This window comes from Pongo pygmaeus, chromosome 11 (assembly GCF_028885625.2).
Source record: "Pongo pygmaeus isolate AG05252 chromosome 11, NHGRI_mPonPyg2-v2.0_pri, whole genome shotgun sequence".
Taxonomy (NCBI): domain Eukaryota; kingdom Metazoa; phylum Chordata; class Mammalia; order Primates; family Hominidae; genus Pongo; species Pongo pygmaeus.
In genome coordinates, this window is record NC_072384.2 from 96,826,174 (window position 1) to 96,854,091 (window position 27,918).

Here is a 27,918-nt window from a genome sequence, read left to right on the forward strand (position 1 = left end):
TGTTCTTGCACAAATATTTTATTCTTCATATACAATATCAATAATCCACCAAAAAAAGTCACATTAAAATATTTTGAAATGCACAGACTAATGTTAGGACAATGTTGCATTTTAGTGCAACGTTCCTTTTGCAGGAATCACAGAGAAGATGGTGCAGCTATCTATAAAGATACAGGAAAAGCAGCTATTCCAAATGTGAATATGGGAATCAGAATAACTCAGCATGAGCTAGAGTAAGGAGAGCAGGGGCTGGTTGGAAAGAGAGGAAATCACCTGTTTCTACTTTTCCTTCCTGAGGAGGTTGTGTATGAGAGCAAGGGCTGGGGCGTTGCTAGAATATTTGATGTGGCACAATGTCCACCTCTGAATACTCTGGCAAAGAGCATCTTTGGAGGCGTTGACAACTTCTAGAATCCCATGTTTGTTGTTGTTGTTTGCTTCCATTTTAACTTAATTGTGGCTGTTTATCACTTGCCCTCATTTCTTATGAAACTAAAACTGTGAAGTCTTTTAGTAGTGTATGCTGAACATGGGAATGCATCTTCTTTTTAGGAAAGGAAGACAAATTTTAAACCCAACCCTCCATCACATACAATGAATTTTACTATACTAAAAGTGAGCATGTCCCTTTGAAAAAATATATTGGTTGATAAAATAAACATAAAAGACAAGTTTTAAAAACAAGCTTAAAGAAACATCTAATTTAGATTATAATCTTTTTTCAGTTTGTGATGTTTTTGTAACTCCTACAAATACATGCGGTGCTCTACATCAATATTTATGGTTTCACAGGAAAAAAAACTCCATAAATATGCATAGAAATCATAGTTCCAGCGATTTATATGTAAATATGGAAATGTGGAATAAAATCATTACAAACTGAAAAATAAAAGTGAGGGGGAAAGAAACTCCACGAAAGTTTAGCTATGACAATGGTTGAATTTTTCTAATGAGAAGCTTCATCTGTAGTTTTAAAATAGCCAGACACCTGAAAGAACAAGACAATGTTATAATTAAATAGAAACTGAAGACTACACAGTCAACACAAAGACCCCCCAAATCAACATATTTTAATGAAAACTCTTTTTGTCTTCATGTTCTCACCAGAGATGTAAGGAACATAGAGCTCGTAATTATGAAATATACTCCAAATCAGAAGCTTTGTTTTTTTTTTCATAAAAGTAAATAATTCCTGTTCTTTTACGATATCACCAGCTGGGTGCTTTATCAGTTTCCTGTCCTTAAATATTAACTCATTCCATGCTCACATGAAAGTATTTATTTGATATTTTCTATGATACTTTCTGTAAGGTAGAAACTAGTATCTGTAATCTACAGATGAAGAAGCCGAGGCTTACAAGCAATTTATCTGCCTTTTACTAAGAGAGGTAGTATGGTATTAATAACTATTCTCTGATACCCTAAGGCCTAAGTGTAAATAATAGTCAAGAGAAAACTTCATTAACATCTTACTGTTTCTTCTATTTTATTTTCTCATTTTAGAACAATATCCAAGGGCATATTCCACATGGTAAGTTATATGTTCTTTTTAGAATAGCAATCATTATTTTTTAATCATCACATTTAAAAGAACTAATAATGAAAACCCTTTCACAAACACTGTGAAGCACAAGAAAGGCAGGCTTCCTCAGAATTTCAAAATTACACTTGTGGGAGAATGGGAAAAGATTTTAATTATGATTCCATTCCCTTTATTATTCAGCTAAACAAAAAGCTAATGGATTGAAATCATAATGTGTTTGCTTGGAATACACCATACTTCTTTTTTTTTTTTTTTTTTTTTGAGATGGAGTCTCGGCTCTGTCACCCAGGCTGGAGTGCAGTGGCGTGCTCTCAGCTCACTGCAAGCTCCGCCTCCCAGGTTCACGCCATTCTCCTGCCTCAGCCTCCCAAGTAGCTGGGACTACCACGCCCATCTAATTTTTTGTATTTTTAGTAGAGATGGGGTTTCACCGTGTTAGCCAGGATGGTCTCGATTTCCTGACGCTTCGGCCTCCCAATGTGCCGGGATTACAGGTGTGAGCCACCGCGCCCAGCCAATCATACTTGTTCTTTTTAAATGGTAGGTGTTGGTTTGATAGGAATGCTAAGTAATAAGAGTAATGAAATTCGCGGGGCGTGGTGGCTCATGCCTGTAATCCCAGCACTTTAGGAGGCTGAGGCGGGTAGATCATGAGGTCAGGAGTTCAAGACCAGCCTGGCCAATATGGTGAAACCCCATCTCTGCTAAAAGAAAATACAAAAATTATCTGAGTGTGGTGGCAGGCACCTGTAATCCCAGCTACTCAGGAGGCTGAGGCAGAAGAATCCTTTGAACCCAGGAGGTGGAGGGTGCAGTGAGCCAAGATCGCACCATTGCACTCCAGCCTGGGCAACAGAGTGAGACTCTACCTCAACAACAACAAAAAAAGTAATGAAATTCAAATCTTAGTAAATTTTTAATTTTTTTCTATGAGAAAAATGCCATCCTTACTAATAGTCAACCTTTTCTTCCTATAGGTGAGGAAGTTCAAGCTCAAATATATGCATAATACTTTATCCCCCAAAGAACCATACTTTTAACTTTTAATTCCCATCTAATCCAACAACTCAATTTGACATATTTCTTTATGTAGATTTTCCACATAACTTAGCTATATCACTTGGTCTGGAAAAAGATACAGGTAAGAGTGTGGCCATGTTATTAATTTAATAATCCTATTAAGAGATAATTCTATTATTTTAATGTGTCTCTGCCTGGATAACTATGCTTAAAAAATAAAAACTGTCATTTCTTTTTAAAACAAGACTGTGAAGTACCTGAACCAAATCCAAATACTTAATAGTGATGAGTATAAGCAGAACTGAGCACTTATTTCTATGAGGAAATAAAATTATTTTTTCAAATAAATACTTTCAAAATATCTACTTTATGGCTGACTTGTATGTTTGGACAGATCCAGAATAAAGGGCCAACTTTTACCTGAGCTCAGAAGAAACTTTCAGCCTCTGAGATAATTGTGAAAGGAGTTTTTCTGCTCTTCGTAATCTGCAGATGCAGAAGCAGTAAGTTCTGATTGGAAAGAGAGAGGTCTAGGATTTTCATTTGTGGGGAAAGGATTTGGAAATGTTCCAAGATCAAGACCTCTGCCCTTAAAATATGCCTGAAGGCTTCTGAAAAACTAAAGAGAGAAAGAAAATGGTCAATGCCAGATATAAATGAAACACCAAAAATAAAGGTGATTTTTTTTTTCCTTCTATTTTTCCCCTGAATTGACTTTAAGGCTAATCTAAGAGGCAAGAGGTTGGAAATCAAAATCCAGAAATACAAGTACAGGCTTCAGCTACTTCTCCTCCCCTCCCCTGTACCTTCTTTCTGACATTTCAACCCTAACCAAAATAATTCACCATTCTTAGTGAAAATTGAAAGAAGACTATGGAGCAGCACCACAGTGGAAAGATTCATTGTGAACTATCTCTGAGTACTAAGGTCAAAGGTGAAAATGAACTCCATAATAAGCAGCTCAGTATCTCCTCTTCCTTAATATGAGATCTCTGTCGCTGCCTTGTGCAATAGTTTCTTTTCAGATTTCCATTAGGAAATGAACACAGAAGATGTGCAAAGTGCTACTTGCTTTGATGCAGGACAGGCAAACCCCAAAACTGGGGCTTAGCCCAGGAGGGTCCTTGGCTTTGCCCAGAAAAGAATTTAAGGGCAGGCTGGTTGTGGTAACAATCTTTTATTGAAAGGTACTGCCCCTGCCAGAACAAGGCTAACTCATACGTAGTGCACCCAGAGCTGACAACATATGGGCTCTTATCAACTGTGTTTTTATCCACTTTTGAATATATGCAAATTAAGGGATGGGTTAATGCAAATAGAAGGGAGTTATTTAGAGCTTTCTAGGAAAGAGGTGGTAACTTTTGGGTCATTGCCATGGAAAGGAGTGGTAGCTTCCAGGTAATTGCCATGACATTCGTAAACTGTCATGGCACTGAGGGGAGTATCATATCCTAAGAGCAATGAGAGCAGGTCGGGACCACTTTTGTCGCCATCTGCTGGTTTCACCTAGTGTTTTCACTTTATCCTGTCTGGACCAGATCCTGTTTTGGTCAGCAGCTGTGACCAGAAAACAAATCCTGCTGGTCTCTTATCTCAGTTTATTTTAATCCTATGTTTTTACATTTCACATCATTCACTTTAGAAAAACCATATTTCAAAATAATCATGTCAATATGTTTATTGTATTTGGCTTTTTTTTTTAAAGAGAATGTTTACTGATCTTTTGAATTCTATTTTATAGATAACTATATGTTGAAAATATGTCCAGTAAATTGATACCTATGCAGGGTCAACTTTCAATTTTTGCAATTGAGCTTGGCAATCGCTAGTTATGTGATAACTTGTTTTATCATCAGTTCAATCTAAGCTATGCACGAGAAATTCCCTGTTATACTCTTGATTTTTTATATGTATTAGAAATCAAGGCTACAAAGTCAATGTTTATATAAGATCAGTTACAAATGAATTGTACTATGTGTGTATAAGATTGTTTCTAAATATAAATTTGTTTCTCTTTACAGAAACAAATGTAAACTGGCCAGAGAAACAATAGGTTGCCAACCACTAGGATAGTAAAACTCTGGTCCAATCCTGTTGGAGAATTTTCTCAACCCTTGGTAGCCGCCTTTCCACTATGTTCCGGAAAACAGAATGCTGTGTGCATAAATCCAAAGAGGTATTAGTTCTATCCTGAAACGCAGGCCCCAGGTGTGTTCTTACCAGATCTCTGTTTCTGGGGTTGTTGAGTGGCTTCCATTTGTCCTCATTTCTTACTGTGACTCCATTCACATGCCCAAGCAGCACCAGGGCAACACATAGTAGCAGGAGAGGTGCTCTGGTCATGGTGGAGTGAAGCTGAGTGAAAGAGGGGATGGGGGAGCTGTCAATCATCATTGAGAGAGATAGTCAGGGGAGAGAGAAAGAGGAAACATCTGTAAAGGCAGACAAGGAAGGAGAAATAGCATACTGGTTTATCTAAGTTTTACAGCCATCCTTTTTCCAGATTGACTTCTAAATGAGGACCCCAAAATCCAACTGATTAGCTTAAAGTAGCCCATGATAATGAGAATGTTATACAGTGATAAGCAAAACAATTATGGAACATAACATAGAAAGTCTGAATATGCCTTTTTCATCTTTGGAAAAAAAATACTTTGTTGTCTCCAAAGAAACTGCAATTCTTAAAATAACAAAAAACAAAACCTTAAATTACTTTTAAGCCTTAAGACAGCAGTCTTAAAAAAAAAAGAAAAGAAAAAGAAATTACTTCAGATACCCTGAGCTGAGAAATACACCTTACACACACATCTGAGACAGACAGACACACACCACACCAGTGTGAGTAGAGATTGTCTTCCACTCCAAGGTGTGAAATGGAAACTGAGACACACCGTAGAAAAGGCTAATAAAGCTTACCAGGAGTTTGGTTTTGGCTGGTCCTCCTAGGTTATCCTGCCTATAATTGGCAAGGCAATTCATGGGTACTTATAACCAATGGATTGGGTGCCGGTAGAAGTCACTGACGTGAGCAGGGGAGTTAAAAAATAATGATTCCTTTTTCATCCAGAGCACAAAGACTCTTGAGAGTCAGATCTTCAAGCTTCTTCAGGGATAAGCTTATTTGCCTTAGAAATGTGGCAGCCACTCCTTGAACCACTGAACATTTTATGTGGATTTTATAAAACACACAAAGCACTTCCATACAGCAAAGTGATTTTCTCCTTTTTTACTTTTAAGGGAAGGGATATACCTGGAAATATGATGGATTATAGCTGGAAATATGATGATGATTATCCCACCTATTAGAATGTTCTTTTGGAGGTACGACTTTTTCAAGTTAACAGCATTTTTTGAACAGAAAATTCTTTTGTGAGAGACAAAATTACTCTTTTTGACCTATACCTTGTACTTTTTTCTCAGAATCTCAAGAAGCTTTACAAGTTTTAAATAGTGGCATCGTTTATCATAATATCTCTTCAAAACAGAGCAAGAAGATAACACGTTTCATGGAAAAAAGAAAAATTACTATACCTACAACATTCCCTTGCTGAATAAATGCCATCTGTAGAAAATGGTAGGCCGAGAAATTGGACTTGAGTTGTGACGTTGCTTTGGTTCCAATGATTTAGAACAAAATTTAGGACAAGATATTTGTTCAGAAGGCTGGTGATCTTGACTGGAAATTAGCAAACCTGGCTATAATCTCAGTCTTGCCATCTTGACCCTGGGAAAGTTACTATGACCTCTGCCCTTCATTTGTTCATTTCCTCTGTGTATTCATTCAGCAGACTTTTAGAAAGTGCCTACTATGTGCCAGGTACTGCAACAGGCTTTGAGAATGAAATGGTAAGAATAATAAATATAGTCCTTGCCCTCATTAGAGTAGTGGGCAAGATAAACATTAATCAAATCGTACAACCAAATGTGTACATATAAGTGAACAATAATTTCTATGAAATAGTGAGTGCTATGAAAGTATAGAAAAAAGGAATTTGATTCAGTCTGAGAGCCAAGGAAGGCTTCTGTGAGGAAATGACCTTACATCCGGTCAATTGAATAGGAGTTACCTAGGCAACCTGAGGAGGACAGAGGGAGAAGCGTGTCAAACACGGTGAACAGCTGTGCTAGGAATGGGGCACTTTAAAGGTACTGAAATTATGCCAGGCGTAGAGGGAGCAAGTGGGGAGCCTGACGCAAGATGGGGCCGGAGAGGTAGTCAGATTATGATCTTTTGGCTAAAAGTAATGCTAACTGATTAAAGGGTTTTAGAATTCTAAGCAGCTTGATCATACTTGCATTTTTAAAAGGTTATTCTGGTTGCAGTGGGGAGGACAGACTGAGCTAGAATAGAGGGCTGCGCAAAGCCAGTTAGGTGGTTACACAGTAGTCCAGGCAGGAAAAGATGTTAACTTGGATTAGGGCGATGTTAGCACAGATGCAGAGATTATGGGTAGATCTGAGAGAGATTTATAAGGGATTGTTAATGTACTGGGTACTACAGGGAGGGGTCTAAGGAGATGGGAGTTTCAAAACCAATTGCTAGGTCCGTGGGTTATGCAGGTGAGTGGGTTACAGTGCCATTCACCAACATACCAAACCAAGGCATGGAGGAGTGAAGATCATCATTCCGTTTGGAATGTGTTGAGTTAGAGGAGGCTTTGAGATTTCCTTGTGGGGATGGAGAGTATGCAATAGGATACACAGATCTGGAGCTCAAAGGAGAAATCTGGGAAGGAAATGTAAATTTGGGAGTTGTTGGCATAGAAGTGAATGAGATTACCTCAGTAAAGGTTAGAATATGAGGAAAAAAGGGGGCCACAAACTTGAGCTTTGAGAAATTTTAACATGTAACAGCCACATACAGGAATCTACAAAAAGAGACCCTGAAGGTGAGGGAAAATCAGCAAAGTATGGAAGCAACCAAAGAAAGTGTTTCAAGAAGGGACACATTGGATAAAATTAGGTCTATAGACCATTTGAACTGTTTTAGTAGAAAGTCAGATTAGAAAGGAGTGGATGGAGAGGAAAATGAGTCAGTATAGCAAGCTCTTGGAAACACAGCTATGAAAAAAAAGAAGGTAGTTACTAGAGTGAAAAGTAGAGTCAAGGAAAAGTGTTGTAGTTGTTAAAATGTGAGAGACTTGTTTGTTTAAATGTCAACGGTTAGGTGCGTAAATGAATACCCTGGAATTGTATTACATCACTCTCTTTAAAACCCCAGGACTTTAAAGTATCTAATAATATTGAAATATTAAATTTTTACTGAGGTTCAACATATGCAAATCAATAAATGTAATCCATCACATAAACAGAACCAATGACAAAAACCACAACATGATTTGTCTCAATAGATGCAGAAAAGGCCTTCAAGAAAATTCAACAACCCTTCATGCTAAAAACTTTCAATAAACCAGGTATTGATGGAACATATCTCAAAATAATAAGAGCTATTTATGACAAACCCACAGTCAATAACATACTGAATGGGCAATAACTGGAAGCATTCCCTTTGAAAACTGGCACAAGACAAGGATGCCCTCTTTCACCACTCCTATTCAACATAGTATTGGAAGTTCTGGCCAGGGCAATCAGGCAAGAGAAAGAAATAAAGGGTATTCAATTAGGAAAAGAGGAAGTCAAATTGTCTCTGTTTTCAGATGACATGATTGTATATTTAGAAAACCCCTTTGTCTCAGCCCAAAATCCTTAAGCTGATAAGCAACTTCAGCAAAGTCTCAGGATACAAAAATCAATGTGCAAAAAATCACAAGCATTCTTATACACCAGTAACAGACAGAGAGCCAAATCATGAGTGAACTCCCATTCACAATTGCTACAAAGAGAATAAAAATACTTTGGAATACAACTTATAAGGGATATGAAGGACCTCTTCAAGGAGAACTACCAACCACTGCTCAAGGAAATAAGAGAGGACACAAACAAATGGAAAAACATTCCATGCTCATGGATAGGAAGAATCAATATAGTGAAAATGGCCATACTGCCCAAAGTAATTTATAGATTCAATGCTATTCCCATCAAGCTACCATTGACTTTCTTCACAGAACTGGAAACAACTACTGTAAATTTCATATGGAACCAAAAAAGAGCCCACATAGCCAAAAAAACAACAAAAAAGAAAAAAAAAAAAAGAACACAGCTGAAGGCATCATGCTACCTGACTTCAAACTGTACTACAAGGCTACAGTAACCAAAACAGCATGGTACTGGTACCAAAACAAATATATAGACCAATGGAACAGAACAGAGGCCTCAGAAATAACATCACACATCTACAACCATCTGATCTTTGACCAACTCGACAAAAACAAGCAATGGGGAAAGGACTCTCTATTTAATAAATGGTGCTGGGAAAACTGGCTAGCCATATGCAGAAAGCTGAAACTGGATCCTTTCCTTACACCTTATACGAATATTAACTCAAGATGGATTAAAGACTTAAACGTAAGATCTAAAACTATAAAAACCCTAGAAGAAAACCTAGGCAATACCATTCAGGACATAGGCATGCGCAAAGACTTCAGGACTAAAACACCAAAAGCAATGACAACAAAAGCCAAAATTGGCAAATGGGATCTAATTAAACTAAAGAGCTTCTGCACAGCAAAAGAAACTGTCAACAGAGTGAACAGGCAACCTACAGAATGGTAGAAAATTTTTGCAATCTATCCATCTGACAAAGGGCTAATATCCAGAATCTACAAAGAACTTAAACAAATTTACAAGAAAAAAACAAACAACCCCATCAAAAAGTGGCAAAGGATATGAACAGACACTTCTCAGAAGAAGACGTTTATGCAGCCTACAAACATGAAAAAAAGCTCATCATCACTGGTCACTAGAGAAATGCAAATCAAAACCACAATGAGATACCATCTCACACCAGTTAGAATGGCAATCATTAAAAGTCAGGAAACAACATATGCTGGAGAGGATGTGGAGAAATAGGAGCGCTTTTACACTGTTGGTGAGAGTGTAAATTAGTTCAACCATTGTGGCAGACAGTGTGGAAATTCCTCAAGGATCTAGAACTAGAAATACCATTTGACCCAGCAATCCCATTACTGGGTATACACCCAAAGGATTATAAATCATGCTACTATAAAGACACATGCACACATATGTTTACTGCAGCACTATTCACAATAGCAAAGACTTGGAACCAACCCAAATGTCCATCAATGATAGACTGGATAAAGAAAACGTGGCACATATACACCGTGGAATACTATGCAGCCATAAAAAAGGATGAGTTCATGTCCTTTGCGGGGACATGGATGAAACTGAAACCATCATTCTCAGCAAACTAACACAGGAACAGAAAACCGAACACCGCATGTTCTCACTCAATAGTGGGAGTTGAACAATGAGAACACTTGGACACAGGGAGGGGAACATCACACACTGGGGCCTATTGGGGGTTGAGGGGCTGGGGGAGAGATAGCACTAGGAGAAATACCTAATGTAGATGACGAGTTGATGAGTGCAGCAAACCAACATGGCACATGTATACCTATATAACAAACCTGCATGTTCTGCACATGTATCCCAGAACTTACAGCATAATAAAAAACAAATCAAAAAAAATTTTTTTACTGAGATTATAGTAAAAAGTCACGACAGTATAAACTCCTTAGACAGTGCCCACCCTCACATTGCCAGTGCCCAATGTTGAGCCCAATATGCAGGCACTTTTAAAACAGGAAATACTGGCTGAATAAATTACAACAGATTTTCATAGCCATTTATCTACGAATAATTGATAGTTCCATTTGTATAAAAACATAGTTCATTTGTTCTTTTAAGAGCTTCTTAAATTTTTAAGAAATATTTATAGTTTCTCAAAGGAACCAATGGACCAAAGGTAACATACATACTATAGTCTTGTTCCTTAACACTGGAGTTTCCCTGATGATTAATAAAACATAGAACTATATGTTTAAGTTAAAAAAAATTAATTCCTTTGTTTCTTTTTTTAAGAGACAGGGTCACACTCTGTCACCCAGGCTGGAGTGCAGTGGTACAATCACAGCTCACTGCAGCCTCCACCTCCTAGGCTCAAGTGATCCTTCCACCCTAGCCTCCCGAGTAGCTAGGACTACAGGCACACATCAACACGGCTGGCTCTCTTTTTTTTTTTTTTCTTTTTTTGTAGAACCATGTCTCACTGTGTTGCCCAGGCTGGTCTCAAACTCCTGGCCTCAAGTCATTCTCCTGCCTGAGCCTCCCAAAGTTCCGGGATTTCAGGCATGAGCCACCATGCCTGGCCAGTTTCTTAATTTTAAATTTCTTTTTTAAAGAGCAGAAGGTACTATTGATAAAGTTGATTATGACGTTTCCTTCAAAATGTATCAACACAGCACTAAGCAGATATTTTATAATTATTTGGTTAATAGGTTCAATCGAGAGAGATAAAAAAAACCCACAATATTTTAGGTTCTCAAACTATTAGTTTCTGGTCCAAATTATCTAATTTGGCCTCTTCATTAAGTAGTGCATTTGTAAAAGTAGCAGTTGGGACAAAAGGGTGTGGTAGCAGGCAAAAAGGTGCTTCTGCACCCAGAGGCATCTGAATGAAATTCTTTGCTAGCATTTCTCAAGTGGAATTTGAAAAGAAAATAGAGTACTCAGCACAGAACCACACACATGAAAGAAATCCAACAAATATGTGTTGATTGAATTACAAATTGAAGTATAATATAAATGCAAACATAGGCTAATTGTGGGGAAAGCATGCTAATTAAACAAGGTAGGGAGGAATTTTTAAACCATCTATTGGACTATATAACCTTTTCAAACCCTTCTTGTCTCTATTAAGGAAAAAAACCAGAGCTGATACAGCTCGTTAGCTGTACCATGAACAGGGACATAAAATTTAATCTCTTTTTTCTTCCCCTTGGCCTAAGTGAATAGGAAAATTATTATTTATAGAGTGCCTCCTCAGTGATGAGGAGGACTTCAAAAATAAGGGAAAGGTTGCTCATATGATTAATAGAGCAGGCCGGGCAGCTTTCTGCTCATAGCAATAACTGCTTTTTTTGTGTGTGACAGCAGACAGATTTCAGTTTGAAGGTGGAATAAAGAGAAGGAGGAAGAAATAAACCTCTTGTGATAAACAGAACAGAAGCAAAGAGCTGTGAGTCAAGGGAGCCATAGTGACTATGACAGACAGGAGAGTAGGGGCTCACCCCTCATATTCTGGGGGCACAAAAATCTTCCAGATTCTATGAGACCCAGAGGAGGTGAGGGAAGGCGCAGAAACCATTGAAGTTGAATTTCCCTCCCCCCCACCATTGGTATAGGGGCTTAGAGTCAAACGAAGTTGGTTAAAAACACACATGACATTCTCAAAAACCTCCACAGTAGGGCGAACCATTTGTCCTTTTCAGCAGCATCTATACTAAGTGTAAGTATAAAGTTGACCCTCAGAATTCTGTAGTTATTCACTATGGAGAAATCTGTCATATTCTTTGCTATCATCAGTTTTGTTTTTTAAAAAATGGCAAAGTAAAGATGGCAGTAATAGAAACTGGGGACTATTAGAAGGAAGGAGAGAGGGAGGAGGGCAAGGGTGGAAAAACTAACTGCCAGGTACTATGCTCAGTACCAGGGTGATGGGATCATTCATATCCCAAACCTCTGCATCATGCAATATACCCAGGTAACAAACCAGCATATGTACCCCCTGAATCTAAAATAAAAGTTGGAAAAAAATGTTAGAGGGGTATATCAAAAAGGATAAAAGATCTTCCTCTGTTTAAAATATGTTACAGCTGTTTTTATGTAATAGGGCCAGAGTGTGTGCCAATTCTAAAAGCCTGAGTATTGGGGGAACCCACCCCCATATTTCAACATGGGTTCTTTCTATTTTGCATAAGTGTTGGCCAGCTGAGAAATAAAGAGAAAGAGTACCAAGAGAGGAATTTTACAGCTGGGCTGCCGGGGGTGACATCACATATCGGTAGGACCATGATGCCCACCTGAGCCTTAAAGCCAGCAAGTTTTATTAAGGAATTCAAAAGGGGAGGGGGTGCAAGAACAGAGAGTAGGTCGCAAAGATCACATGCTTCAAAGGGCAAAAAGGAGAACAAAGATCACATGCTTCTGAGGAAACAGGACAAGGGCAAAATCAGAAACTCCTGATAAGGGTCCAGCAAAGATCACAAAGCAAAGGGCAAAAGCAGAAATTACTGACAAGGGTCTATGTTCAGCAGTGCAAGTGCAAGTATTGTCTTTTTTTTTTTTTTTTTTTGAGACGGAGTCTCGTTCTTTCGCCCAGGCTAGAGTGCAGTGGCGAGATCTTGGCTCACTTCAAGCTCTGCCTCCCGGGTTCACGCCATTCTCCTGCCTCAGCCTCCCGAGTAGCTGGGACCACAGGCACCTGCCACCATTCCTGGCTAATTTTTCTGTATTTTTAGTAGAGACAGGGTTTCACCGTGTTAGCCAGGATGGTCTCGATTTCCTGACCTTGTGATCTGCCTGCCTCGGCCTCCCAAAGTGCTGGGATTACAGGTGTGAGCCACCACACCCGGCTGCACGTATTGTCTTGATAAACATCTTAAACAACAGAAAACAGGGTTTGAGAGCACAGGACTGGTCTGACCTCAAATTTACCAGGGTGGGGTTTTTTCCCACACTAGTAAGCCTGAGGGTACTGCAGGAGACCAGGGGGTATTTCAGTCTTTATCTCAACTGCGTAAGACAGACACTCCCAGAGCGCCGTTTATAGACCTCTCCCCAGGAATGCATTCCTTTCCCAGAGTATTAATCCTTGCTAGGAAAAGAATTTAGTGATATCTTCCCTACTTGCATGTCCATTTATAGTCTCTCTGCAAGAAGAAAAATATGGCTCGTTTTGCCCAACCCCACAGGCAGTCAGACCTTATGGTTGTCTTCCCTTGTTCCCTAAAATCGCTGTTATTCTGTTCTTTTTCAAGGTGCACTGATTTCATATTGTTCAAACACATGTTTTACAATCAATTTGTACAGTTAATACAATTATTGTAGTGGTCCTGAGGTGACGTACATCCTCAGCTTACAAAGATAACAGGATTAAGAGATTAAAGTAAGACAGGTGTAAGAAATTATGAAAGTATTATTTGGGAATTGGTAAATGTCCATGAAATCTTCACAATTTATGTTCCTCTGTCGCGGCTCCAGCCGGTCCCTCCATTCGGGGTCCCTGACTTCCTGCAACACCTGAGACCACAGAGCAAGGAGGCCCCGTGCCAACTAGGTTGGCCATGCTTCCTCCAGAGTGTGAGGCAATTCCAGAAGCCTGAACCCATAGAGAAAGGAGGCCCCAGGCCAAGCGAGGTTTCCATGCTTCCTGGAGAGCACTGGCTTTCAAGTCCAGGCTGACCTCACAGCTGCTGCTTCCATCAGGTGTTCATGATCAATTTCTGGGACTTGGGCAGCAGCCTCCCTGTCTCCTACCCCTGGTCTGTCTTGCTCACAGCCATCAGCCTTTTGAAAACACAAATGCCACAATTTGGGCTAGTAAGAGAGAGCCAGCCAATGCATCCCTTTAAATCCTGCCCTAAGTTCAAGCCATTTCTCCTATAGCTAAGATGGAGGAATAGAGTCAACAGAGGATAAAAATCATGATAATCATGCTTGAGCAAAAGCCAGCTGGGAGAAACACAGTGAAAAACTAGACATCCGGATTCACACACTGACTGAGACATAAACTGAACTGAGAACCAGGTTTCCAACCCCTTCTCTCATCTCAGGCCCTACTGATATCTCCAAAGTCATCAGAGGAGTAAAATATTTTTCCTAAAATATAGAAAGCAGAATCATTGCTTACAGTTTTGCAAACAGGTCTTCGGCAGGCAGGCTGCTTTTGTAGCAGAGAGCCTGAGGGTGGACAAGGTCTCACTGCTCAGGTAAAGCTCACATGCATCACGTCCCCTTCTCATGGTATCTGGATGCCCATAAAATAGAGTCTAAACTCTTGATTATGATGTAAAGGCTCTCAATATGATCCAGTCCTACCATTCCATCCACTTGACCTCCAGTGACCACCATTGCACTTATGCCCAAGTGCCATTGAAATTGCTGTTGCTTCTGTCTGGAATACCTTCTCCAACCCTTGTATGCCCTCATAATTTCTCTCTGTTTGCTTCTTCAATGCTCAGATCAAATGTCACTTCTTTTGAGAAAAAGAAACCACTGAGTCATTTCAACCGTTCTTGCCAGGTGAAATTAATGTAATTGACTGAATGATTGTGTTCCCCTGACCCCAAATTCATATCTTGATAAACCTAACCCTAAATGTGGTGCTATCAGGAGGTGGAGCCTCTGGGAGGTGATTGGTTCATGAGCATAGAGCCCTAATGAATGGGATTGGTGCCATTCTAAAAGAGACCTCAAAGAACTCTCCTGCCCTTTTTCTGCCATGTAAGGATACAGGGAGAAGATGACAGTCTGCAATCCAGAAGATGGCTTCGCCAGAACCCAATCTGTGCTGGCACCCTGATCTTAGATTTCCAGTCTCCAGAACTGTGAGAAATGAATGTTGTTCACAAGCCACCCAGTCTATGGTACTTTGTTACAGCAGCCCAAACTAAGACAATCAGGATGACTGCATTTGTTTCCACTTGGCTCATGATTCACAAGGTGCTCTCTTGAAGAAGGCACCATGTCTTTTTTATCATTGATTCTTCAGAGCTTGGTCTTTTCTTCAGAGGTTGGTATAATGCCTGGCACAGTGTAGTTATATCACAAATGTTTATGGAATTAAAAATTCTGTAGGTAAAATTTGAACTTAGATTCTTATGTTATTTCAGCCTTGTTACATTTCTATATTGTATCATTCACCAGAGATTTACATAATGTCATATTTTAATAAGGAGGGGAGAGATAATTGTAGTTGACCAGTATTTGTCGATTTTACTTGAATAGTCAATAGACCAGTAAAGTGTAAATTAATATTTGATCTATCTCTTGCACACAAACCAATAGAGACTGGGGAAACTGTGGCATATTCATGACCACACACACTTTTCTATTTTAATTGTTCTGGATTTGAGGGGGTGGGGCAGAGCTGTTTTGTCCAAGTCCTGAGATAACTCAGATGGGGAAGCCCAGTCAATAAGAAATAATTCATATTCAATACGGTAGTCCTCAAATCAAAACATGGGCCTGCTAAAGGAGTTAAAGGACATTAGAACCATCCAGAATAATTCTTATTAGTACAGCTTTCTCCCCTCCTTTCAGAAGCAAAGCAGTTCTTATTTATTTATTTATTTATTTATTTTTCCCCTCCAGGGATATGGAAACTTCGGGCCCTATTTGGTGCATCCTGCCCTGAAGCTATTTAGGAGCCTAAAGGCCCATACGTCATAGGAGATATCTCCCATTAGTCATCCATGAAGAGCACCTTGGGATTTCTCTCCTCTCCCTTTGTTCCTTTTAACTAATTATTTAGATTTCTGGCTTAGTATCAAACTTTAAGGATGGCTTGCCCTTCTGATGTAGGATAATAAGCATGGTATTTATTGAATACATACTATGTGTCAGGGCCTCTGCTTTGTCACTAATCATTGTTAATTTTCACAACCCAATGTATAGACCATACTCTTCTCAATTTATACATTGGAAGTGGAGGTTATAAGAGAGATTGAGTTTTCAAGACTGAGTTCCTAGCATGTTACTTAGTATAAATCTAGATGTGTTTTCTTAGGAGTTTAGGGTTAAGACATACTTATGAATAAGAATTCTGTGAAAGGATTCTGAGATGATCCTGGGTTGCAGCAAACCTGGCAGTGCAGATTTAAACCTTAAATTCTATCTGAGAATTTGGGCCTCCTAAGATCTATATGGCCCAAAGTAGTATGACACCTTAGAAGATATGGTAGAGTGAAAATACCCCAAAGACTTCAAGCCCTAATGCTTGTAAATGTTAACTTATTTGGAAGAAAGGTCTTTGTATATGTGATTAAGTTAAGGCTCTTGAGATGAGACTATCCTGATTTATCAGGGTATGCCCTCAAAGCAATCAATTTGATTGCTTGTCTTTAAGAGAGGCAGGGGGAGATTTCACAGGCACACAGAGGGGAAGGCAATGTGAGCACAGAGCAGAGAGAGATTTGACAATGCTGGCCTTGAGGGCTGGTATGATGTGGCCACAAGCCAAGGAATGCCAGCAGCCAACAGAAGCTGGAAGAGGAAGGGAACAAGTCCTTCCATAGGGTGTCCAGAGGTGGCATGGCCCTACCCATGCCTGGATTTTGGTTCAGAGGTACTGAATTCAGACTTTCTGGCATTCAAAACTGTGAGAGAATATATTTCTGTTGTTTTAAGCCATCCAGTTTTTGGTAATTTGTTACAGCAGTCAAAGAAAAAGACTACAGGGGATGTTGAGACATCAGGCCAATCACGGAGGAAGACTCATGACTCATCACAACTGCTTTGGTTCTACTAAACACACTAAGCTGCAGTAGACTTAGAACCTGGATTCAAATTTTTATTCCCTTTTGAGGAAGGCTAAGCTTCTTCTGTCATCCAGATCACAACACAAAATGGATTTGTATTGAAATATCTATTATGAACCTGGGATTTTACATAAGTCAAACTATAATTGAATATCTTTTTGATACAAAAGGGATGAGAAAAGAGGCCACGTCAGAATATTAAACTAGATAAGACCCTATCCATGAGTCACATAATTTTGTAATGAACCACATTTTAGCCTATTAATAAAGTTATATAAGTATTTGAAAGAAATACCATTCTGAAAATATAACTTAAATTTCCAGGTACATATTTTGTATGATAAAAGGAGTAGTTTTAGAGAAGAGAAAAAAATAAGGACAATTCAGATGGGTAATTCTTTGGATATTTTGGGACATAATTGGGGAAATGATTTTCTTTTAGTGCTATTCATCAATCGTGAGCTCTGAAATAGAACAAGTGAGCTTTTTATTTTATTTATTTTATTTTTTTTTGAGACAGAGTCTTGCTCTGTTGCCAGGCTAGAATACAGTGGCACAATCTTGGCTCACTGCAACCTCTGCTCCTGGATTCAAGCAATTCTCCTGCCTCAGCCTCCTGAGTGGCTGGGACTACAGGCATGTGCCACCATGCCCAGCTAATTTTTGTATTTTTAGTAGAAATGGGGTTTCACCATGTTGGCCAGGATGGTCTCGATCTCCTGACCTCAAAATCCGCCCGCCTCGGCCTCCCAAAGTGCTGGGATTACAGGCATGAGCCACTGCGCCCGGCCACAACCGGTGAGCTTTTATCCTAAGGGGAAAAAAAATTAACAAAGAACAAAAACAAAAATATTACCCCACCTCCAAAATGATAGTTCATTCCTAGCATGCTGAGAGCACTCTAGGTACATAAAATATTATCCAATTATTTTAAACAAAATAGAATAAATAGCAAACGTTTATACTCCCCCTTCAAAAGTGCATTCTGTTAAGTCTCGCTCTGGAAAAATACATGAGAAATCTCAGAGCCTGCTTCTTTACTCCAGAACTCTGTTCTTTAAAGACCAAGATTACATTCTCAATTAGAAAACTGCAATTTGGTTCCACCACATCCTGACTAAAACTGTACAGTTTTCTCTATTCTTTCATTTCCCCCTTCCCCATTCCTTTATTGTACATAAAGTAACTGGTATATGTGCACAAGCATATTGCATTTTTTTTCAACTAAACAGCCAATGGTACGTTTTGATTGACATCAAGTGGAGACGGGATGGGGAAAAATACTGATTCTGTGAAAATACCCCATTTCTCTATTAGTGACATGCTCATTCAGCTCTTATCTTTATATTCCATTAAGTTATTTTGCTCTGTTTTAATCACAACAAAAATCCTTGCATACCTTGTTCAGTTGGAGAATTTTAATGTTTTTCATTTATCATTGTAAAACCAAGGACAGTTTAATAACTTTTTTGTATGTAGCTGTTATATGTAGGGCAATCTGTCTTTAAGTAGGGATAAATTACCCTAAAACAAAAAAGAATCTTAGATAGTTTTCCCTTCAAGTCAAGTGTCTTGTTGTTTAAATAAACTTCTTGTTAAAAAAAAAAAAGACTAATGGGATTATAATATGCAGGATAGAAGGGAAGTGAGTGAGCAAAGAAGGGAGACCATTTATGAAGCTGCTATAAAATTTGGAATAATAGTAATGATGGTCTAAACTAGGGTGGGAGCTAGAAAGGATGACCGTAAAGAGCTAGACTCTTTAAGGCTTAACAACTACATAGATGTAGTAGGCATGTAAGAAGTTGCCAAAATGAATGTTAAATAGACTTTAAACTTGTGTAATTGGGAGGATTTAATAGAAATTTGGAAACTAAAAAGAGCTGCTGATTAGGGAGGGAAAGAAATTACTAGGGGCTGGGCATAGTGGCTCATGTCTGTAATCCTGGCACTTCGGGAGGCTGAGGCAGGTGGATGATTTGAGCTCAGAAGTTAAAGACCAGCTTGGACAACATGGCCAAATCCTGCCTCTGCAAAAAAATAGAAAAATTAGCCAGGTGTGGGGATGCATGCCCAGAGTTCCAGTTAACTTGGGGGGGCTGAGGCAGGAGGATCACTTGAACCTGGGAGGTAGAGGCTGCAGTGAGCTGAGATCACGCCACTGCACTCCAGCCTGTATGACAAAGTGAGACCCTGTCTCAAAAACAACAAAACAAAACAAAACAAGAAACCAAACCAAAGAAAGAAATTATTATGTTAAATTTCAACAGTAATTTGAAACTTTGTTTGTCTAGTTTGGTGAAGACTAGAGTTTAGGGGGCTGGAAAGAAAGCACCTATCATTCTTGAGAACCTACTATGTGTCAGGTACATTATCTCATTTAATCCTCATCCAAATTTTGTAAGATGGATATTACTAGCTACAATTTATGAATGAAGATACAGACTCAGAGAGGCTAAATGTACTGCCATTGACTCAGAGATACTTAGATATGGAATTGAGGAAGCAAATCTGTCTGACTTGGTGAATCATCCACCAAGAATATAACATTGAAGTCACAGAGTTGGATGAAATATCTAAAGGGTAACAAGGAAGGTTGTGGACATACCATTAGAAACAATTTTTTTTCAAGTTAAGAGTAATAATTAGTACTGTCAGAAAAGATTTTGAGAGTAGGAAATGAACTAATAATATAATTACATATTTCAGGTCTTCATTTAAGAACACTATTTCTTAGACAGGCAATCTGGCTTGAATTCTACTACAGGCAAATTACTTAATTTCTCTGAGCCTACATCCTTTCTTATGGTATGGGGATAATAATCCTCCTTGTAAGGGTTTTTTTTTTCTCTCTCTCTCTTTTTTTTTTTTTTTTGAGAATGAAATGAGAAGCTGAATGTGAATGTGTCTGGCACAGATTTTGTTGTGACAGGTACTCAATCCATCTGCTGAAAGGACAAAGTATACATGAAAAGGAAGTGTACAAACCCCAAAATACAGCCTGGAAGATTTTATGAAAAGAACTGCTTACCTCTTTTAGTTTTCTTCTGATTTGTTTTTTTTTCTTCAAAGTTGAATTATAGCATATATTTCTGATTAAGGTTTTCAGTTAGTTGTATTTGGTACTTAAATATCTTACTGCACTATACAGTCTCACTGGAACAATAAACTTTCTAAATTTAAAACTGTAAGGTCCAGCAACAAGATGAAGAAAGAACACAATGGAGATTCATAATACTCATTCTCCATATCCTTTGCTGTCGTTAAGTAATAATAGACAGGTTCTGATCTGGAAACTTCATTTTTGCTTTCAGGATAATACAAGTATACACAGATATTAGAAACCTCATTTTGTATCACTATACATAGATATAAAGAAAGGCAACCTCACTTCTGCACAGCAAAAGGAACAATCAATAAAGTGAAGAGACAACCTACAGAATGGGAGAATGTATTTTCAAACCATAGACCTGATAAGGAGTTATATCCAAAATGTACAAGGAATCCAAGCAACTCAATAGCTTGGAAAATAACCTGATTAAAACATGGGTAAAGGGGCTGAGCACGGTGGCTCATATCTGTAATCCCAGCACTTTGGGAGGCCAAGGCGGGCAGATCACCTGAGGTCAGGAGTTCAAGACTAGCCTGGCTAACACAGTGAAACCACGTCTCTACTAAAAATACAGAAATTAGTTGGGCATGGCGGCATGTGCCTGTAGTCCCAGCTACTCAGGAGGCTGAGGCAAAAGAAGTGCTCGAACCCAGGATGGGGAGGTTGTAGTGAGCCACTGCACTCCAGCATGGGCAACAGAGTGAGACTCTGTCTCAAAAAAAAAAAAAAAAAGGTAAAGGACTTCAATGGGTATTTCTCAAAAAAAACATACACATGGCCAACAGGTATATGAAAAAATGATCAACATCACTAATAATCAGGAAAATGCAAATCAAAACCACAATGAGATAACACCTCACATGTTAGAATGACTATAGTTAATAATACTATATTGTACACTTGAAATTTGCTAAGAAAGTAGATCTTAAATATTCTCAACACACACACAAGGTTACTGGATATTACCTTGCATATGCTAATTAGCTTGATTGTGGTAATCATCTCACGGTGTATACATATATCAAAACATCATGTTGTACAGTTTAAAACTGTACATTTTTTACTTGTCAATAGTATCTCAGTAAAGCTGTTGGAGGGGGAGACAATCTCAAAGGGTTACAAGATATATCCTAAACTAAGTTTCTCCAAAGGAGGGTGTGTACATTCTAAGCAGTGTGCAAGACAACACATCGGGATGTAGGAGGAAGACATAATTCACTTTCATGTTTTTTATCTAACAAATGAAGTTACCAACAATTTATAAATGGATTGACACTAATGTTCTCACACATTCAGCCTTTATCACAGATGGCTGCACACAGTGCATGGGAGATACCCTAAGAGAACAGTGAGAATTCTACAGCATACAAGAAGACAGGGCCCCTAATTTGTTCATGGGCTTGTTCACTTTAAGAATAATGTGATGCAGTATATGATTCATGTATTATATTATTAAATATTTATTATGTTATTTAGTTCTAACCAGTGTAACCACCACAAATGAATAAGCAGCTTAAAAACACTCCTCCCAAGAAACCATAGGTTGAATATAATACCAGTAATGAAGGCACAAACCAACAAAAGAAAATAATAAGCACTGACACTTCTACTCCTTTGCCAGCTTCATTAGGAATTGAAAATTATAATTTAATCAGATCTGGTAATGTCACCCCTCCCCATTAAAAATTATCAAGATTATTTGAAAAATCAATGACATCCACTATTGCCCTAAATATATTTTTGTGTCTTGAGTTATCAGTTGTTGATCATGGCACTATTATAATTAGCAAAATACTTAAAAATATATTGTCTTCATCATGACCTTCTAAATTTTTTTATTTACATATTAGTATTGTAGTAGTATGTTTATGGGAGAACATTTAAACTTTTTTAACAATAAGAGTTTGCAATCAAAAAAGTCTGAGATGATTTTCCAAAACACATTTCCCTTTATGGTATTCTACAGATTTGTAATTTATGAATGTAACAAAAGGTTTTTACATTAATATCACAGAAATAGAAAAGAGAATGATAGTTGCCAGGCAATCAGGAGAGAGGGAAATGAGGAGTTCTTGTTTAATGGATATAGTTGCAGTTTTCAGAGAAAAAGAAAAAGAGTTATGCAGATGGATGGTGGTGGTGGCTGCACAACACTGTGAATTTAATACCACTGAACTATATACTTTAAAATGGCTAAGATGATAAACTGTTATGTGTATTTTATCACAATACAACAAGTGAGGCCAGGCGCAGTGGCTCACACCTGTAATCCCAGCACTTCGGGAGACCGAGGTGGGCAGATCACGAGGTCAGGAGATTGAGACCATCCTGGCTAACATGGTGAAGCCCCGTCTCTAATAAAAATACAAAAAATTAGCCGGCGTGGTGGCGGGTACCTGTAGTCCCAGCTACTCAGGAGGCTAAGGCAGGAGAATTGCTTGAACCCAGGAGGCGGAGGTTGCAGTGAGCAGAGATCGCACCACTGCACTCTAGCCTTGACGACAGAGCGAGACTCTGTCTCAAAAACAAAACAAAACAAGACAAAACAAAACAAAACAAAACAAAGCAATTGAGCCTGGGCAACATAGGAGGACCCTTTCTCTACAAAAAATTTTAGAAGTCCAGCTACCTGGGAGGCTGATGTAGGAGGATCACTTGAGCCAAGGAGGCCAAGGCTGTAGTGAGCCATGATCGTGCCACTGCACCCCAGCCTGGGTGACAGAGGGAGATTCTGTCTCAAAAAAAAAAGGACAAATCAGAACTAAAAAACCCCAACAACATTGGGGGAAAAAACTTGTTAGAACAAAGAATTTAAAATACATTAAATGTTACACATTCCTAACTAAAATGCAACTATATGACAAACTTTTTCTAAAAAGGGTAATCTACTTCCTTTCTTAACATAAATTCTTTTTTTCTCCAGTAGGTCAAAATCTTTTCCAGAAAATAAATTTCCTCTTCTTCCCTCCACCCCAATCCTGTACACCACCTTCTTCAGGCAGCAATCTCTGTACTGCCTACCATGTACAATGCTGTATTTCCTGCAAGCCAGGAAACGAAGAGAAAGGCTGAATCATAAAGTTTCTTCTTCAAGCACCTTCTCACTGAACTTATGTAGTTGCAGAGTGAAGAGGTCTTTAATATTTCAGTCAAATCTTCTACTCTAATCCCTAGATCATTCTAGCTGGATTTTTTTTTCTCCAAACTTTCTAAAGTTCTTTCTTAATCAGAATCGTGCAAAATATTAAATGTAAAAAGCATGGTGATTGTCTTTTGTGTTGAGCATGTGTTAATATGAACATACCTCACAGAACTATTCCGTACTAAAGGATGATTTACAAATATGAATACTCAAATGGGCATGCAGCTCTGCAAAACCTGAAGCTTTCATTTACACAATGTACTGTGATTTAGGCACAACTAGAAAGTCCATCTAACTTAATTCTTTCTCCAAACACAGTCAAAAGAGAATTTCTAGAAACATTTTTGAAAGGTCAATTTGACCTTATATAATTTTGTTTGAGTTAGTCATTACTCTTGACTCATACCCAATATGAAATTACATCTATTAAGCAGAGTAAAATGATTCAGCTCACTTGATAAGGCAAACTGGTCCACTCTTTCTTAATTTCAGGCTACATCCAAATTCTGACTGTTCAAAACAAGCAGAGCAAATCCATTTCTAGACGAATCAAAATCTCTCTCTCTCACACACACACACACACACACACACACACACACACACACACACACACACACACGCAAAGCAACCTAGCAACCTAGGGGTGGGAGACTTATTTAAGAGCTGTTTAAAATTCAATCAAGGGACTTTTCTTTCACTGAAACATTTTATGTTTAATTCATCAGCTCCTTGAGTTAAAACTATGGAATGTTAAGTATAGCAATTACAAAAAAAGACTTTAGTTCCATGTTACGTGTAGCATGCGGACTTCTAAAATGGTCCCCAAGGTTTTTACCCTCTGGTGTATACCTTGTATAATCCCCTCCTCTTGACTGTGGATGAAATTCTGTGAATATGATTGTTTACCTTACATGATACAAATGATTTTGCAGATATAATTAAGGTTGACTTTGAGTTAATCAACTCAAAGGGAAATTATGTCAGTGGACCTAAGATATTCACTTGAGCCCTCTAAATCTGGGTCTAAAGGTCAGTGACAGAGGAAGTTAAAGAGATTCAAATGTGAAACTCTCTTGCTGGTTTTGAAGGAGCAAACTGCTATGATGTCAAAAGGCTATGTGGTAGGGCATGGCACCAGAGTTCAAGAGTCCCTGGTTGACAGCCAGAAAACAGGGACCTCAGCCCTAGGACCACATGAAAGTGAATTCTGACAATAAACGGAATGAGCCTCAGATGGGACAGCAGCCTGGTCAAATTCATTGATTTCAGAGGTGTGAGACTCTGAGCAGAGAACACACTAGGGCTATGCCTGGAATTCTGACCTATGGAACTGTGAGCAAATAAATGGGTGTTGTTCTAAGCAGTTAAAATCGTAGTCTTTTGTTATGCAGCAATTAACATACATATGTTAACATATATATGTATATATACATACACACACGCACACATTTTTTTCACACAATCTTTTTTCACTTCCTTCTTCATCTTCACTCCCTTTTCCAGAAAAAAGTGAAAAAGAGAAAAACTAGTGAGAAAGGCCCACGAGGTTTCCATGCTGTATATTCAGTGGATTCCAAATTGATGTGGTCTCATTCAAGGTAATCCCCTAGGTATCCAAAGAAATATTAAAGTTTCTAGTTAAGTATTTTCATCCTTAAAAATGTACTTCTTTGGGTATATTTAATAACATACACAATGCTTTGGGAGCCGAGGCAGGTGGATCACCTGAGGTCAGGAGTTTTAGACCAGTCTGGCCAACATGGTGAAACTCCATCTCTACTAAAAATACAAAAAATAACTGGGCATGGTGGTGGATGCCTGTAATCCCAGCTACTCAGGAGGTTGAGGCAGGAGAATCGCTTGAACCCTGGGGGCAAAGGTTGTAGTGAGCTAACATCCTGCCACTTCATTCCAGCCTGGGCGAAAGGGCCGGACTCTGTCTCAAAAACAAAAAAACAAAAAAACAGGGGCCGGGTGCAGTGGCTCACACCTGTAATCCCAGCACTTTGGGAGGCCAAGGCGGGCAGATCACGAGGTCAGGAGATCAAGACCATCCTGGCTAACACGGTGAAACCCTGTCTCTACTAAAAATACAAAATATTAGCCGGGCGTGGTGGCGGGCGCCTGTAGTCCCAGCTACTCGGGAGGCTGAGGCAGGAGAATGGCATGAACCCGGGAGGCAGAGGTTGCAGTGAGCCAAGATCACGCCACTGCACTCCAGCCTGGGCAACAGAGCGAGACTCCATCTCAAAACAAAACAAACAAAACAAAAATGACAACAACAACAACAAAAAAACAAAACCATACACAACATTAGGACAGGCAGATAATTCATAAACGTTCGTATATTTAAGGATGCTGGTTAAAAGTTTAGAAGGTACTCTTCCCTCAAATATATCCTACCCCATTTTACTCCTCCCATATGTTCTATAATAAAATTGGAATCTGTACTAAAACTCTCAAATTATTGTTTCTTTTGGCATCTTGTAATGCTCAGGACAGCATTTCTAGTTGTTTCTAGGAGGCCTAGCAAGTTAACTCTATTGACTAAGGGAATGTTCACCAAACTTGATTGAGAATTACTTTGGGGCACCTGTTAAAAAAATTCCAGGCCCCTCCCCTAAAGATCAAATTTCTGGAGTGATCTGAAAATCTGTTTACAAACAGTCTAAATCATTCTCATTCCTACTAAGTTGAGAAACTAGACGCTCAGTGTGAGAAACATGCTTAGCCTTCCAAACCCAAAGAATGGACTTAGAGGCACGAAGAACAGCTCTCCTAATCATTCCCCGCTTCTCCTGTGAACAGGATATTCATGACAGACATCATTTCAGCCCAGGTATAAAAGCTGGGTTCCAGGAATTGGTCTGCTAAATGGCTGGGATCTTGTAGGAGTGGTTTCATTTGCTTCCTGAAATTCCTAACTTCAGTTCTTGCAAGAGGAGCATTTACAAAGCCAATTTTTCCCTGTCCCAGGGGAACTTTCGTAAGAGCGAACATGCTAGATGCCTGCTGTGTGGAAGGGATAGGTAAGTTCTCGATCTCTTTCTTACACTGTTTTAATTCTTTTCTTTAATTTGGATAAGGATTTAAAGGAGCAGTTGGTTTGGCTTCCCCATGGTCTCCGGGTCTTTCTTCCTCTAACCCTCTTGCTGCCCCTTGATCTTCCTGTCCCCTATCTTGTGAGGCTTATGGAGGGGTGAGCATGATAGGGGGTCCCAGGGCTTTTCACTAGGCTTTCTTCTTCGAGGGGGAACAAAGGGGCTAATTCCTTAATCCAGCAAAGAGTGTAACCTATCTCTCTAATTCACATAGAGAATTAAAGCTTGGCACACCCAATCCTCATCTGAGCCAAACTTAGGCCAAAAGACCAAAGGCTTACAAATTGGGTCTTTGGGCCAGATAAAACAGCAATACTCTAAATGTTTTGCTTTTCCTTGTCTCTGGTTCAAGGGTTGTTCCTCCAAACCTGCAACATTCTCCCCAAAGGACTATCTGGGGGAATGTCAGAGGGAGTCTCTTTGGTTCCCTCTTCCCTTTGTCCCCTAGGCCTAGAATTTCTGTCTCCCATTTTCGGCCAGTCTCTGTGTCCGAGTTTTTCCCTGTGTACTCAGCCCCCCTTACTGGAGGTTTCTTGCATACCCCTTTGAAAAGGCCCAACCACCAAGGCAGTACTCTACTCATAGTCCAATTTTCCTACCTTGGCTCATGCATGAGGTGGCCTCGTTGCCACGGTGCCTGCTTTTCTCCCTGTGTCACCTCTGCTGCCTCCTGAATAACAGTCTCAGATTTGTCTACGGCTTCTGTGGGGAGCCAGGATGCCCGGACAGAGTGGGCCACCGAAATCAAGTGGGACGTATCTCCTCTCTTGGCCTGAATCCCACTCCATGCAGGCACAGAGACCCCGGATGGGCCCCCAGGTTGTGAGAGACATGCTCACCTGTCCAAACCCAAAGAATGGACTTAGAGGCACGAAGAACAGCAAAAGTGAGAATTTTAATAATGGTCTTGCAAGATTGGGTGTCTGATGGGCAGGCACACCTGGGGCAGTCATAACAGATAATTTATCTCCTAGCACACAAGTCCCTCCCCCAGTTCCTCACTGGTGGAGTACTATGGGGTTACAATCTTCCCAGACATTGCCTGAGTTTCATTATCCCCCTTATAAGGTTATACCCCGTCCCCTTCCCCACTTAAATTTTGATTTCCCAATAACAAAACTTTCTTCCCTTTTATGGGCTGACCCCTCCTCTACATTCTGTTCACTTATCGTGGCCTTTTGGTGCATGAGCCATGTGCTTTGTTACATTTGCAGGCTGGCTGCCAGTACTTAGATTTATCACGCCTTGAAAATGGACCATTTAAAATTTTTTCTCACATCAGGAATATATCAAGTTAGCATAAGAAATGTGAAAAGCGCCAGGCGCAGTGGCTCACGTCTGTAATCCCAGCACTCTGGGAGGCCGAGGCAGGCGGATCACAAGGTCAGGAGATCGAGACCATCCTGGCTAACACAGTGAAACCCTGTCTCTACTAAAAAAAAAAAAAATACAAAAAATTAGCTGGGCGTGGTGGCGGGCGCCTGTAGTCCCAGCTACTTGGGAGGCTGAGGCAGGAGAATGGCGTGAACCCGGGAGGCGGA

The 27,918-nt window shown here is 39.4% G+C and overlaps 1 protein-coding gene across 2 annotated transcripts; it reads right to left on the reverse strand.

Annotated features, from left to right (window-relative positions):
• Window positions 1–27,779, reverse strand: C11H2orf66 (chromosome 11 C2orf66 homolog). Of its 2 annotated transcripts, XM_063647777.1 has the most exons (4): window positions 26,977–27,779; window positions 4,784–4,918; window positions 2,984–3,182; window positions 123–988 (listed from the first exon to the last, which is right to left on the reverse strand). In XM_063647777.1, exons 2-3 carry the CDS (start codon window positions 4,904–4,906, stop codon window positions 3,003–3,005), a joined length of 303 nt encoding a protein of 100 aa, XP_063503847.1. In that variant the 5' UTR covers window positions 4,907–4,918; window positions 26,977–27,779; the 3' UTR covers window positions 123–988; window positions 2,984–3,002. The 2 variants fall into 2 exon arrangements, with proteins under 2 accessions (XP_054333068.1, XP_063503847.1); XM_054477093.2 differs by lacking the exon at window positions 26,977–27,779 and having other exon boundaries at window positions 1–988; window positions 4,784–6,094.
• Between the last annotated feature and the right edge of the window lie 139 nt (window positions 27,780–27,918).